This window comes from Panthera onca, chromosome D2 (assembly GCF_046562875.1).
Source record: "Panthera onca isolate mPanOnc1 chromosome D2, mPanOnc1 haplotype 2, whole genome shotgun sequence".
NCBI classification, from domain to species: domain Eukaryota; kingdom Metazoa; phylum Chordata; class Mammalia; order Carnivora; family Felidae; genus Panthera; species Panthera onca.
This window is the reverse complement of record NC_138349.1, coordinates 29,256,267-29,272,448: the sequence shown is the minus strand read 5'-3', so window position 1 is coordinate 29,272,448 and position 16,182 is coordinate 29,256,267. Positions and strand designations below refer to the sequence as shown.

At 43.1% G+C, this 16,182-nt stretch overlaps 1 protein-coding gene across 8 annotated transcripts in view; it reads left to right on the top strand.

The window, feature by feature from the left end:
• Nucleotides 1–16,182, top strand: part of ABCC2 (ATP binding cassette subfamily C member 2) — a 72,052-nt gene that overhangs the window by 41,121 nt on the left and 14,749 nt on the right. For all 8 annotated transcript variants that reach the window (XM_078434726.2, XM_078434728.2, XM_078434727.2 and 5 more), the window contains 7 exons: nt 2,047–2,227; nt 7,483–7,603; nt 7,894–8,029; nt 8,742–8,961; nt 9,114–9,268; nt 13,113–13,268; nt 14,728–14,927. In XM_078434726.2, coding sequence (XP_078290852.2) covers nt 2,047–2,227; nt 7,483–7,603; nt 7,894–8,029; nt 8,742–8,961; nt 9,114–9,268; nt 13,113–13,268; nt 14,728–14,927 — 1,169 coding nt within the window. The remainder of the gene's footprint in view (nt 1–2,046; nt 2,228–7,482; nt 7,604–7,893; nt 8,030–8,741; nt 8,962–9,113; nt 9,269–13,112; nt 13,269–14,727; nt 14,928–16,182) is intronic.

Below are 16,182 nucleotides of genomic sequence, written 5' to 3'. Positions count from 1 at the left end.
TAATACTAGGAGTGTTTTTTGTTCATAAGCCTAGAAAGAGACTTAGGGTGCAGCCCTTAGATAGCCTCAGGACTGGGCTGTTCAAGAGAAAGCCCAAGTGGGACACCTGGGTGGCTCAATCAGTTAAGCGTCTGACTTTGGCTCAGGTTATAATCTCATAGCCCATGAGTTCGAGCCCTGCATCAGTCTCTCTGCTGTCAGTGCAGAGCCTACTTCAGATCCTCTGTGCTCCTCTCTCTTTCTGCTCCTCCCCACCATGCTCGCTGGTGAGTGCTCTCTCTCTCTCTCCCATAAACAAACAAACAAACAAACAAACAAACAAACTTTAAAAAAGAGAGTGAGAAAACCCAAGTGATGGGTGGGTTGGAACTTTCAGGCCTCTGGGGAGGGAAGCAAGGGCTGAAGATTGGATTATAAAAATTTGTGAGCAGTGGGATCCAGAGGGCTTCTGGGTTGGTGAACACATTAAGGTGCTGAGAGGGAGGCTGTGGGCATGGAAGCTCCACAGGTGAGTCCCACACCCCCACAGCCTGCCCTCTGCATTTCTTCTGTTGACTGTTCTTGAGTTGTATTCTTTATGAGAAACCAACAAACAAGTAAAGTGTGTTCTGGAGATCGATGAGCCATTCTAATAAATTACTGATCATGAGAAAGGGGCTTTATGGCTAGTTGGTTGGAAGTAAGGGTGGCCCAAGCCATGCAAATTGCCTCTGAAGTCGGTCAGTCTCATAGGACCAAACCCTTCAGCTGTGGGGTTTGTGCTAATTCTAGGTAGTCAGTGTCAGAATTGAATTGCTGAACACCTAGCTGGTGTCGGAGAATTGGTTGGAGTCAGAAAACATCCCAGAGGACCCAATAACTCACCTTGCTGGTGGGACATAGGTCATCCCACAGGTTTTAGAGCTCTGCTCTGAAAAGGCACTTTCCTGGAACCCTTGCAGGATGTGGGAATGTGGGGATAAAATAGAACTAACATTTTTTTGTGTATTCATGATGCCCCAGGCCTGTGCTAAGCACTTTGATTGTGATGCCTTATTCGACTTTCACAATGCCCCCATGAGAGAGTACAGATAAAGTGGCCAGAGCAAGTCACTAGAGCTAGTGGTAGGTGAAGGCTAGACTTTCCTTACCATGGGCAAGTTAGCCCATTTGCCCTGACACAGTGGGCTGAATGGGGGAGGGGCTGGCAGAGCCCTTTGTGGGTTTGAATGTGTCCCTCACCAACAGCAAGTGTACAATGAGGGCTGACAGTAACATCTCCCTCAGTATTGGGCAGTAAAACTCCATCTGTGTGTGGCCTGTTCCCTTCAAGACTTCTTGATTGCTGCTAGTCAGGGTAGGTGGGCTGCCGTCCCACTGAGGCCCTTTGCTTCTCTTGGATCAGTAAGTCAACAGGAACTCACTCTCCCTTCTATTTCTGGTTCTGTCTCCTGTCCGAATGGCCTTTGGCTCCATTCATTCATGAACTATATACCACCCTGTGCCTGGTTTGTTGCAAAGACTGGGCGTGCACAGATGAAAAGGTCTGTCCTTGCTCTCAAGTTCAGTTGGTTAGCTGGTTAGTGGAAGGGGAAATTAGCTAGTTATTTCCTTAGTTTAGGATGCATCTGTTATATTGATAGGCTTGGATCTCAAGTGACATTCCTAAGCTCTCAGGAAGCTGGAAGAATGTGTGTAGGGCAAACCTTGCTGTCACTACAGGCAAATAACACTATATCCACAAGGACCAGAGTCTCCCCTTACACATAGGGTCTGGTGTTAGGATGAGGCACTGGGAAGGAAAGAAAAAAGTAAAAGAGGTCAAGTGTTCAGGGCTACGTTTTGAAACAGAGCCCTAAAATGAATTTAAATGACTGTTTTTTCCTTCCCTCCCACCCCCAGAGCAAGCCAAAGAAGGCAGACATTCTGGGTAGTTGGAAGTTAGCTACTCATAGTTGGCAGGAAGAAGTTACTTCCTTTCCTTTTTAAGAGCAAGCCAAGGATGGTGGTGGACAGAGGGGCTCACAGAAGGAAGGTGGTGGCACCACTTACTGTTGTTTTTTTCAGACTCGACTCTTGATTACACATAGCATTCGCTTTCTTCCCCAAGTGGATGAGATTGTGGTTCTGGGGAATGGCACCATCCTGGAGAAGGGATCCTACAGCACTCTGCTGGCCAAGAAAGGATTGTTTGCTAAGATTCTGAAGACATCCACAAAACAGATGGGTCTTGAAGGAGAGGCCACAGGTATGTAAGGAGGACTGGAACAGGATAAAGCTTGGGTATGGGAAGGGTAGAAGTGATAAACTGATACTGACTGCCTGAACTATGCAGTATCCAGTGAGTTCAATTTGGAAGTGAACTATCCAGAGATCCAAAATCTATTCTTTCTGTATTTTATGTCTCTGTAAAGAAACACAGACACAGAAATTCTGTGCCTGAGCCAAACTAGGGGCTCATCCTGCTCAGCTCGTCTCCACCATGCAATCGAAGAACACTCTTTAGAAGGGTATGACTGAAAATTTGGGGTGATTAGTCCCTGTGGAAGAAAGACTAGTAGCATCAGGCACCCCCTTTTAAGGATGCTGTACTTCTGTTGACTCAAATCACACATCCCACCCCACCTACCCTAAATCTGCTAAAACCACTTCCTGGACAGCTTCATAGACTGGTACTAATAGTGTACTGAAACATTCTTGATAAGGCCTAACAAAGGGCATCTTGACTAATATACCAAAAACCACTGGGTGTTTTGAACCAGGAAGAATCGTGGCAGTTTCATAGTCTCACAGTACACCACAGGAATAGCCCCTAATACCACCACCATTGGGGTCATCGATTAGCTCTAGTCAGCAATGGAGCCCTGATCCCTGGGGACCCTCCCAAGAATCTGCCAGTAGTAGTCCTGCACGTAGTTCTGGATATCTGCTTTGGGTAGCAGTCACCAGCAGTAGGTCAAGCCTTAGAAAGCAAGATCTGAAGGGTGCATTCCACAAGTCAGTCAGAAAAGGAGGTAGTTACAGAGCCTGCAAGTGAGAACTCATTCAGGCCTTGAGGTCAGGACACATGATGGTTCAAACCCACCCCAGGGAGCACGAGAGATGGAAAGAAAAGCCTGAACCATAAAGTCTGTGAGTATTAAGTCTTTAGACATGGTTTTCTTTTGTTCTTTGAACATATTTATAATAGTTGATTTAAAGTCTTTCTCTGGTAAGCCCAATGCCTGTGCTTCCCTAGGTACAGTTTCTGTTGACTGCTTTTTTTCCTGTGTATGGTCCCATGCTTTCTTCCTTTGCGTGTCTCACAATTTTTTGTTGAAAACTGCTCAGGGCAGGATAGGGTAGGAGTGATAAACTGTCAAGTGTTGGAGGGATAGGACAGGAGCAAAGAACAGGATGATATGGGTGACAGAGTTGGGAGCTATCCCAGGAGACTGGGGCAGGGGCACTGGGAACCAGCAGAAAGGAAGAAGTTGGAACTTTTCATTAGCCTTTACGTGCTCCAGGCACTGGCCTGGAGAAAGCAAAAATCACCTGCCTGGGCAGTGAAGGCCCCAAGCCAAAGGGCAGTGTCAGATGCTTTTTTCCCTTAATTTATTGCTCAACTACATCAACATGAGGTGCCTGGGTAGTTTTCTTGTGCTAAGTCCAGACTTTTTTTTTGCCGCAATCTGAGTTTCATGGATTCTGCCATGATCTGAGTTTCCAGATGGCCCCTTTGAAGAATCCTATCCTCTATGTAAAGGTCAGTTTGTAAAACAGCTCATCAAGCCTTTGTCAATCAAGGTAAACATTGAGTAATTATTTCTGAGCAATGCCTGGCATGCTGTTGTTGTTGGCAAGGGGTAGACCATGACATGGTAGAATGAAGGGAAAGGCAGGAGGGCAAGGGTGACCTGTGTCAATATTGGCTTGGTTTATTATTTTCTTTCTTTCTTTTTTAAGTATTTTATTTATTTTTGAGAGAGACAGAGTGTGAGCAGGGGAGGGGCAGAGAGAGGGGGAGACACAGAATCCGAAGCAGGCTCCAGGTTCTGAGCTGTCAGCACAGAGTCTGACATGGGGCTCAAACCCATGAACAGTGAGATCATGACCTGAGCCGAAGTCAGTTGCTTCACCAACTAAGCCACCCAGGTGCAACCCCCCCTTTTTAAAAATTGTATACTCTTTTCTTAATTAGCTGCCATAACAAAACACTACAAACTGGCTCAAACAACAGACATTTATTGTCTCATGGTTCTGGACGCTAGAAGTCCAAAATCAATCCATAGGATTGGTTCCTTCCGAAGGCGACAGGGGAAGAACATGTTCCAGGACTCTCTCCTAGCTTCTGGGGGTTTGTTGACAATCTTTGGCATTTTTGGTTTGAAGACCCATCACATCAATCTCTGCCTTCATCCTCACATGCTATTCTCCCTCGTGTGCATCAATTCCAAGTTTCCCCTTTTTATAAAAACATCAGACCTAATGCATTAGGGGCTTATCCCACTCCAGTCTGACCTCATCTTAACTAATTACATCTACAATGATCCTATTACCAAATAAAGTCACATTCTGAGGTAGTGGAGGTTAGGATTTCAACGTATGGATTTGGTGGGGGACACAAGTCACTCTATCATGTCTGTTCTCTGGCATCCCCAAATTCACATCTTTTTTGTGTCCAAAATACATTCACACCATCCCAGCATCCCCAATGTGTTAATCATTCCAGTATCTCCTCTAAGTCCAAAATCTCCTCCAAATGTCAATTTGAAGTCCCAAATTTTATCCTCTCCTCACTCAAATCAGTTGTGGGTGAGACCCAGAGTCTTGGGCCAAAACTCCTCTCCATCTGACAAGCTATAAAACCAGACAGGTTATCTGCTTCAATGGCAAGACCAGCATTAGGATAGACATTCCCATTCCAAAAAGGAAAGATGGTCATGAATCCCAAGTAAATCCCAAATCTAGCAGGGTCAATTCCACCAGATTTTAAGGTTTGATGATAGTCTTCTTTGGTCTGATGCTATCTGTTCTTTAGGCTCAACCTGGGCTGGTGGTTCCACCCTCTGGAACTGAGGGGTAGTCAACCCCAGGGTCATTTTTCCCTTTTCTTGAAGGATAACACATGTTCACGGCTGGATAGTTCTATTGGTACGTTTTCTGCCTGTAGAATCCTAGAAGTCTGACCATATTCCTTCATTTAGTCCTGCCTCTGTCCCCTACAGTCCAAGCTGGCAGCTTTTGTGCTAAAATGGTTGATTGGATTAAGTCACACACTTAATCTCTTTAGTAAATCTGCTGTTGAGTCTTTCTAATGGATTTTTCATTTTAGTTACTGTACTTTTCTAGAATTTCTATTTTTTTCTTAATTTGATCTTTTTTGATCTCTATTTGATAAAAACTCATTTTCATACTTTAGATCTTTAGACATGGTTTTCTTTTGTTATTTGAACATATTTATAATAGTTGATTTAAAGTTTTTCTCTGGTAAGCCCAATGCCTGTGCTTCCCTAGGTACAGTTTCTGTTGACTGCTTTTTTTCCTGTGTATGGTCTCATGCTTTCTTCCTTTGCGTGTCTCACAATTTTTTGTTGAAAACTGGTCACTTTAAATAATACAACTCTGGAAATAAGATTTTTCCTCTGCCAGGGTTTGTTGTTCCTCCTGTTGAATTTCCTTAACTAATTCTTACTAAATCTGCATTCTTTGTCGTGTGTGGCCAATGAAGTCTCTGCTTGGGTGGTCAGCTAATGATTAGAGATTTCTTTAAGGACCTGGAACCAATAAGTCACTCAGCCTTTTCTGAGAGGCTTTGTGTGTGTGTGGAGGGGGCGGGGGGGGGGGGGGGGGGGAGGGCGTGTCCTTAACACTCCAGTAGGCAATTTACAATTCTGCTTCACCTTTTGTTTCTTGCTTGCCCAGAGTAGCCAGAGGTGAGAGTAGGGCCTTCTCCAGTCTCTCTGGAGCATGTGTGCAGCCCTGCCCATGTGTATGGGATTCTAGATTGCCAGGGGTATATTAAAGATATCAAAGCTCCCTAAGGATATCTTATTCCCCAGCTTTTCCTTTTAAGTTTTTGTTTAGCTACTTATTTGCCCCAACTGTTATCACCATCTCAGGCAGCTGTGATGTTACACAATTGTTGCCGATTGCTGACTCCAAGTCAGGTCCAACAAAGACAAGCCCTGTGCATGGGGTTTTCTAGGGAACTGCCAGACAGGTCAAATAATGATGGTTCTCTAGGGGTTGAAATTGGTAACCAAAGGGTTAGTGGGACTTAGTAAGCACAACTACAACTCTTTACCCAGGCCTTTTTCATTTGCCCTTAAATTTTCTTGACTCTACTTTGTGGAGGCAAATGTGAAGCTTGCCCTCCTGTCTTTTTGGCATCCTCTCAAACCCTTTCCTTGCTTTATACTCAATGGCTCAGTGATTGTCTTTGCTGCATGTTGGGCAGACAGACTTGAGTTCAGTTACAGGATGAGGCTTTGGGAGAATTTTGAACACTTTCTGTTCCCTCCAGCAGCCAGGAGGCTGCTGCTATTTGTGGTTACCATGTTTGTGAGGCTATTAGTATTCTAGGCTACAGCAGATCTGAGGAGAGAGGATTGGGGGTAAATTAAACTATCACAAAGCTTATTGTTCTTACTGGGATTTAGCCATTTTTCTTAAATAAATGTTCCTTGGATTGTTGCAAGCCTTTGGTTAATTGCAGAGTTAGGAAAAAAGTTTAACAATATTTTGCCAGTATTCTCACTGCTTTATGGAGTTATCAATTTCCAGAGGTCTTTACCATTGCCACTGATGTCCAGGCTGTTTTACATTTTATTTATTTTATTTTCAATTTTAAAAATGTATTCTTTATTTGCAGCATATGTTTTTAAAGTGTTTTAAATTCACAAAAGTTTGTAAAGTTATTTGAATTTCAAGAAGAGCATTTTTTTTTTTTTAACGTTTATTTATTTTTGAGACAGAGAGAGACAGAGCATGAACAGGGGAGGGTCAGAGAGAGGGAGACACAGAATCTGAAACAGGCTCCAGGCTCTGAGCTGTCAGCACAGAGCCCGATGCAGGGCTCAAACTCACGGACCTCGAGATCATGACCTGAGCTGAAGTCGGCCGCTTAACCGACTGAGCCACCCAGGTGCCCCAAGAAGAGCATTTTTAATTTATACTCCCCTTTCTAGTAAATTCTGGGAATTAGGACTCCTCTGCTTATCTACTATAACCTTAAAAGTTCTTTCTTTGCTGCAAAAGAACTGAGAAGCTTCTGGGAATATTTTTCTCCTTTTTACCATTTTCTCTTCCACTAGAACATTAACTCATCTCTCCTTTATCCTTGTATTTCTCAGCTATTAGAGATACTAATAAGTAATAGTTCTGAAGCAAAATATTCCAGCCTGTGTATACATTTGTGGTCTCTTGCTAAAGGGCCAGCTAGATCAGAAAGAACTCTTCCTTGTTCATAGAATTCAGACAGCTCTATGTCGCCACCTCCCTAACTTTTGATGTGTCTCCTAGTCAATGAGGACAGTGAAGAAGATGACTGTGGGCTGATGCCCAGTGTGGAGGAAATCCCTGAGGAGGTGGCCTCCTTGACCATGAGAAGAGAGAACAGCCTTCATCGAACACTTAGTCACAGGTTGGTCATCTATTCAGCTGGCAGCCCTTGTCATCACTTCCATATTTCCATCTGATCATTCTCTTTTTCTCTGTGGGCTTGTCCTGAGGGAGTGGACACCGGGGACACTCCCAGCTCTTCCTTTGTTTCTTTGTATGGAGAGCAGGGGCGGGGTGGGGTGTTTCCCTATGGCCATGTGTTCTGAAATGCACTTTGATGTTAGCAGAGCGACTGTGACATCTGTTTGCAACAAGACCCCCCGGATGCATCTGTGCGTCCTCAAGAATGCTTTCCTCCTCTCTCTTTCTCAGTTCTAGGTCCAGTAGCAGGCACCGGAAATCCCTAAAAAACTCTTTGAAAACTCGGAATGTGAATACCCTGAAGGAGGAGGAAGAACTAGTGAAAGGACAAAAACTAATTAAGAAGGAATTCATACAAACTGGAAAGGTGAAGGCCACAATAAAAAGTACAATTTGAGGTGATCTAAGGCTTGGGATCTGAACATTTTAAAGTTTGGTGACTTGAATACATATCTACAGGCGGGATATGTCTTATGTGCTTTGCAAATCTTCAGCTTCATCATTGAAATGTTAGTAGAGGCTTTGGGCTTTCTATCAAATCCTATTTCCAAGAATGACAGGTTTCCTGTGAACATCCTCATACCACATTGCATAAGTAATTCCATTCTGATATGTGGAGGGAACAACAAAACTGCTTTGAGATGCAATTCTTGGAGCCAGAAAACACTAAGTCGATCTGAGAGCACACAATTCAAATTAATAAAACTTAAAAACAAGGTCTTAAGTCTAAGGTCTTAATTTAAATCCAAATTACTAAAAACAAGCTCCAAGGTCTGCAGTATACCCTCCATCCCACTCTGTTGTGTCTGTGTTGTTGTTCTCCCACTCTATTTTGATATCTTTCTCTCTTAATTGTATCTAGAAGATCATTAATAATGTGATATTATTTACCCCACATTGTATTTCAGCATCCATTAGTATCCTGGCCTAATGCAGAAATTGTGACCACAGATTACCAAATTTTGCTACCTGCTATCCACTTTTCCAGGGGACTCCACTCCCCCTTGTGATTGGTATTCTAGGTAACTACTCACCAAAAGCCATTAGGATTTCTAATACTGAGGGTGGGTGCTTTTCAGGTGAAGCTGTCCATCTACCTGAAATACCTGCGAGCCATGGGATTGTGTTTGATATTCTTCATCATCATTGCCTATGTGATCAATGCTGTGGCTTATATTGGATCCAACCTCTGGCTCAGTGCTTGGACCAATGACTCTAAAACCTATAATGGCACTAACTATCCAGCCTCACAGAGGGACCTGAGAGTTGGTGTCTATGGAGCTCTGGGATTGGTACAAGGTACGTCTGATGGCTATACCAGCCATCTCTTACAGAATCTGCCTGGTCTGTGTACTTTGTCTAGACTCAGGGAAGAAATTGCCATCGTGTCCTTGGCACAGGTCTTCAGGGATCCCTGTGCATAGTACTGACTAAACTGGTTCCATTTTTAGGTGTGTTTGTGCTCCTAGGAAATCTTTGCAGTGCCCGTGCTTCCACTCACGCGTCAAACATCCTTCACAAGCAACTGCTAACCAATATCCTTCGAGCACCCATGAGTTTTTTTGACACAACACCCACAGGCCGGATTGTGAACAGGTTCGCTGGTGTAAGTATCTAAAGGGCTGTACGATGTTGTGTTTTAGGATCTTTCCACTGTGAACAGGGAAAGAATTCTCCTATCCCCCTAGGCAACAGTATACAGTTATAGTTCTTTTGTCCACTTAGCATGCAAATGTTTATTGAGCACCTTGTGTGAGGTCCCAAGGATCCTGGGGATATAGAGATGAAAAGCTCTGGCCCTTTAAGAGCTCACCATCTAGTGAGGGAGACAGTCAAGGAAATAAAGGAGTATGACAGGACACAATAAAACCAATAACAACATGTGTATATAGTGCTGTTCTGGGAGTACAAAACAGTGACAGAGCAAAGAGGTACTAGCTCATCCTGGTGACAAAGCGGGAAATGTCAGAAAATGTGAGACTTAAGTCATAAAAGGAACTTAGCCAGGGAGATATGGTGGGGGGAGGGGGGTTGGCAGTAGAAGAAAAATGAGAGGGATTATCCTGCAGAGGGAAAAACACATGTAAAACACAATCACTGGCTATGATGGTCCATAAAAGAGAAAACAGAATAACCCTTTGCTTGGTCTCTGCTCCATTCCTATTCTATCTTTGATACTTTAAGATAAGTAAATGAAGTCTGGATTATGGAAAAGAGCCATCTATAATTTTAATAAAGTTCTAAAACATTATTTCCATGTACTGCAGATCCGGGAACGCTTAGCATTCATTTATTCAACGGTATTTATCAAGCAGCTGGTATGAGCCAAGGACTGTATGAGGCGCTGGAATGCTTAATAAATGATAAGATCATAGATGGCTGTCTTCCAAGAGCCAAACCCAACCCATGATTCTTCATGCATTTGAGATGGAGATTTTAGGAACAGAGGCAGAAATCAAGTAATTCTAATAGTCGACTGTCATCAGCACGCTTTTAGTCTTCTTGTTTGTAGAAAAGGGAGCACATTTTTCACACTGTCTGAGTAGCTTTAGACCCTTATCTTTTTGGCCTCAGAACAGACACAAAGGCCAGCCCACAGCTAAGTTCTGGGACATCGTAGCTGCTTTAAAACTGGACAAGTTGACTGGTCTCCATTTATCACTTTCCTCTGGGACAAATATGGTGAGCATGATGTCATTGGAGACAACTTCAGTGGGTTTTCTGCTCTTTAATAAAACCTAAAAAAACATACTATTTTATGTTAGGTTGTTAGGTTAGTTATGTTAGTTATGTTAGTTTTTTAGTTATTTTATTCATTTTATTTTATTTTTAATGTTTATTTTTGAGAGAGAGAGACAGAGTGCGACCAGAGGAGGTGCAGAGAGGGAGGGAGACACAGAATCCAAAGAAGGCTCCAGGCTCTGACCTGATGTGGGGTTGAACCCATGAGCCGTGAGATCATGACCCGAGCTGAAGTTGGACGCTTAACTGACTGAGCCACCCAGGTGCCCCTATTTTATTTTATTTCATTTTAAAACAGGCTCCATGCCAAATGTGGGGCTTGAACTCACAACCCTGAGATCAAGAGTCCCATGCTCTACTGACTGAACCAGCCAGATGCCCCAAAGAGCATGCAATTTTATTTTATTTTAAAAAAATTTTAACACATTTTTTTTTTAAATTTTTTTTTCAACGTTTTTTTTGTTTTTTTGTTTTTGTTTTTTTTTTTAATTTATTTTTGGGACAGAGAGAGACAGAGCATGAACGGGGGAGGGTCAGAGAGGGAGGGAGACACAGAATCGGAAACAGGCTCCAGGTTCCGAGCCATCAGCCCAGAGCCTGACGCGGGGCTCGAACTCACGGACCGCGAGATCGTGACCTGGCTGAAGTCGGACGCTTAACCGACTGCGCCACCCAGGCGCCCCAACACTTATTTTTGAGAGACAGAGACAGAGCATGAGCAGGGGAGGGGCAGAGAGACAGGGAGACACAGAATCTGAAGCAGGCTCCAGGCTCCAAGCTGTCAGCACAGAGCGCGATGCAGGGCTCAAACTCGTGAACTGCGAGATCATGACCTGAGCTGAAGTCAGATGCTTAACCAACTGAGCCATCTAGACACCCTGGGCATGCAATTTTAAATGGGGAGATTTCTCACAGGAATTTTGCAAAGATTGCACACTCTTTTCTGATGTTGTAATATATATTTATTACATGGAATATATGGGTGTGTGTGTGTATATATATATATATATATATATATATATATATATATATATATATATATGGAATATATAAAACATGGAATGCTTGGGGGCGCCTGGGTGGCTCAGTCGGTTAAGCGGCCGACTTCAGCTCAGGTCACGATCTCGCGGTCCATGAGTTCGAGCCCCGCGTCGGGCTCTGGGCTGATGGCTCAGAGCCTGGAGCCAGCTTCCAATTCTGTGTCTCCCTCTCTCTCTGCCCCTCCCCCGTTCATGCTCTGTCTCTCTCTGTCTCAAAAATAAATAAACGTTAAAAAAAAAAATTAAAAAAAAAACCAAAAAACATGGAATGCTTGTTATGTGCCAGGTTAATTATATTTATATATACTATATATATGTATAAGTGTATATATATATATATATAAATGTATAATTATATATGTATTATATATAACCGTATATAAATATAAATATAAATAAATATAAAATTATGTGTATATAATTAATCTTCTGAAAAAGAATGCAGAGACCTTACTGTGAGTTAGTTAGGCAACTGTCATATTTTGCTAACTGCTTTTGCATGAAAAAGGAAACTGTCATTGACTATATGTTTTGTGGGGAAAGGGAGCTCATACCTATAAAGGAGAGTTTGATTTAGAGTCCTGTGGAATAGATGGCTGAGCCCTTAAGAGGTGAAGGGAGAGGATGGAAGAAAGAAAGTGGGAGAATCTATGCCAGTAAAGGACAAAAAGTAATCTGTATAGAACTGATAGCTGGTAAGGATTTCTTTTTTTCTGCCAATCCTGGACATATAGTTATTTGCATTCTGATAGGACTCTGAGAAGGTAAATTAGACTCAGTCATTCAGGACTCTTGGGAAACTGTTATCCCTTACCCAGTTTGGGACACTCCAGAGATAATTTGAACTCACCTTGATACTCACATATTACTAATGCTAAAATCCATATAATCTAAGAAATGTAAGTAAGGGAAGCCCAAAGTATAAGTCAGACTTCCTGTGTATACTGAACCATTATCCATCCGTCCATCCATCCATCCACCCATCCATCTATCCATTTGTTCATTTATTCAACATGACATGAAGGCAATATGGCAGTAAGACCGATTTGTCACCTCTGGGTTACTTGGTTAGAACACTGGCCAGGCGAGTGTCACATTTGACCTCCACCTCCCTCTCCTCATGAAGCTCTCTGCTCAGCAGAGAAAACAGCTTGCCAGGTAGATGATGATTCTTCAGTCAAGGGTCGGTGACAAGGCTTGTTGACTGGAGGCTTCAAACAGAAGGAATGCTTGTTATGTGCCAGGTTCTATTCTAGGTACTGAATGGAATTAGGACCTGTGTAAAGTTAAATTAAATTGAATTGGCTCAGTTAGAGGAGGATTTACCTGTAAGTCTCTATTAGCTTACAATGATTATGAATGGTTTAATAAATTTGACAAGTGAGAATTTCACTGAGAAGAGTGAAAACCTTTACCAAGTCTGTTGAAAAAAGTGAAGGGTGACTGCCATATCTGTTTGGAAGGATTTAGAAAGATGAAGAAATTACAGAAGTGATATTGGTTATTGGGATGAGCAGAAAAGTGTATTGCAAATGAATACCATGAAATGATTAAATGAAGGACTCACTGGGAACCCAGAATCCAACAATTCCCCTGCTGGAGTCAGGAAGATGGAAGATGTCCTAGTAACCTATTTGCATAGCATTCTTCTAATTTATGTGTTCCTAGGATATCTCCATGGTGGATGACACCCTCCCCTTGTCCCTGCGAAGCTGGATACTGTGCTTCCTGGCAATCATCAGCACCCTTGTCATGATCTGCATAGCCACTCCCATCTTTATCACCATCACCATTCCCCTTGGCATCATTTATACATTTGTGCAGGTAGGTTCAAAAAGACCTGGGTGTCCTTTTCTCTCTACTTACAAAAGCCCAGTCTCCCTCCTGAGAATCTTCTCTTTTGTTTATTGCTAGTCATTCAGTCCTCTCTAGCATCTTTGTCACTTAGTCCTATATTGACATACTGAGGAGTCCAGAGGCCACTGTCTGGAGATGGAGTGTCAGCACCAACTGGTGTGTGATTCACAGCAGATCTCACTTTAGCTGCTGCCCTCCCCCAACCCTCAACTAAAGATTTACATGGGGCAGATTTATGTTTGGACCTAAGACTACTTTGAGGTTGGCTCTGGACAGTCTGTAAGTTCTGTAAGATCCCCCGTAATGGATAGGTGATGGGTTGCTTCTAGAAGAGTTGTGCTATGGCTGCTTCCTTGATTGGCTTAGGCTTATCTGCTGGGAGATGTCTCTTGGCAGAAGCTAGATCTCTATTCACTTCAGGGCAATTCTAGTTTCACATGGATGTCTATGGATGACTTAGACTCAATGCCAATATATTCTTGAGGGAACAGATAGCTTGAAAGCCAAGTGAAGCAAGTGGAGGGGACTCCACGCCCATATTAAAAACTGATGAGGCAAGGCAAGCTGTGGAGAGAATTCCATGGATGAACTGTTTACGTTGGGAAAACAATTCTGAAAAACTTGCAGTTAAGTGCAGCCTTGTGGCTCGTGGTAAGGTGACAACCCCTGGTATTTGTGTTAAGTTCCTCAGGTACATTGCTATCTCAGTAACAACCTCTCAGCCATTAATGATAAGCCAACAGTAAGAAGAAGGATATTTGAGGAAACTTCTAGGTAAAACGTTTTGGGTCCAGACTCTGAAATGACCAGCTCTTTCCTGGTCTCAACAAATCCTCACAGACTCCAGTAGCACTGCAGAACTGCATTCCACTAAATCTCATCCTTCAGCCTTGTGTCTCAAGGTTTGTCTGCACATATAGTTCTAGTTCTTAGACCCTCAACGTTCCACATATTTCCAGAACTACCTTCATACACCATTGAAGCACAGTTTGGTCACTTGCCTGACTATTCAATTTTTATCTAATCCTCAGGCTACATTTCTCTGGCCATTTTCTGCCCATCTCCACTTTCCACACCCCTTGGGTCCCAGCTGTAATTTACAAAATCCCTTTGGAGACAGTTTTTCCAGCTACTACAAAAACTGTTGCTTGGACAATATATGCGGATTCTTTGGGAGAATATGGTTCAGGCTGACTAAATTCCTCAAGTGGTGTAGTCTCCTCACTTTCATCCTCCTCTGTTCCCCACCAATGTCTTCCCAGGCCTCTCTCCTCATTCTCCTAGCCAGAGGTGAGCCTAGAGTCTTCTGTCCTGTTCAGATATGGGCTGTGGCCATCAAGGTGAAGAATGCTGGGTCATGGCCACAGAGGAAGAGATACTGCATATGCAATGTGATTGTGACTGACTGTTTACTTTTGGGGTCCAGATGTTGTATGTGGCTACTTCCCGCCAGCTGAAACGTCTGGACTCTGTCACCAGGTCCCCAATCTACTCTCACTTCAGTGAGACTGTGTCAGGTTTGTCTGTCATCCGTGCCTTTGAGCATCAGCAGCGATTTCTAAAACATAATGAGGTGGGGATTGACACCAACCAGAAATGTGTCTTCTCTTGGATTGTCTCCAACAGGTGAGGCTACCCCTGGGTATTTACCCAAATATATGCTTAGGGTTATGTATGTTTGACCTTAGCTATGGGAGGGCAGGTGTAGCCAGCGATGTGAATTTCACTGTGCCCAAACATACTTGTTGTGTAAGTAGAAGAAAGTATGAAGTTTGGAGTCAGAGACTGGATGCTTGTGCCTACTCTATTTACCAAGTTGGGTAAAATGCCTTGACCTAAGGAAAATCTCATTTTTGGTTTGTTTTACAGCAGCTAGAACACAACCTATATCATAGGGCTTTGGTGGAAGTCCAATGACATCGATAAGCATTCGGTATCCCAGCTACTTAAGCAGTGCTGGGTGAACTGGGAATGTGTAGTTGGCTTCCCTGAGAGCAGATGTGAGACTCTCCATGGGCAGTGTGCTCTTGTAGGGTGGCAAAAGAAGCCAAGATTGGAGGGAGGAGACTATGGAATGTTTAGGTAAAACCAGTGATGACAGACCTGGAAAGCTCCTATCCAAGGAGGTGAATCCTGAGTAGGGTGAGCGTCCTTCATTTCTGCAGCATCACTAGACCCTGGCAAGAAGGGATATGTCCTTGGATGTCTTTTTCAGGAAGTGACCATTCCTGAGTGGCTTCCACATTATCTTGAAGTGTTAAGGACAGGCTAATGATGTTCCGTATTACCTGGAACATGGAGCGGTCAGGACTCTGATTGTAAAGAGACTTTATTTCTTAGATACTTTCCAAGAAGAACATTGGCATGTGAGTCAATCCTATTTAGACGCCGTTATAAAATATGTATCATTTATTTGTACATGTGCTAGAATTATTGGTGCAAACTTAAATTCATTTTCTTTGGGAAAGTCAAATTTTATGAATGATGTCTACACATTATTCAGTTCTCCATAAAGTTCCAACATCTCACCCTGTGATCCACTTGCACCTCCACCACCAGCTTCTTTCCCTTTTTAAAATCATGAAATCAGGGTACGTTGAACCTTCGTGTGCTGCTGACTTTCTTCACTTACAGATGGGTTCTCTATGGCATTGCCTAATCCCTTTTCTCTATTGCCCTGCCTAATCAAAAGAGATCACTTAGAACATTTATTAAAAATATAAATTTCTGGGGTGCCTGGGTGGCTCAGTCAGTTGAGCGTCTGACTCTTGATTTTGGTTCAGGTCATGATTTCATGGATCATGTGTCAGGGTCTGCTTTAACAGAGCAGAGCCTGCTTGGGATTCTGTCCCTCTCTCTGTCCCTCCCCAACTCACACACA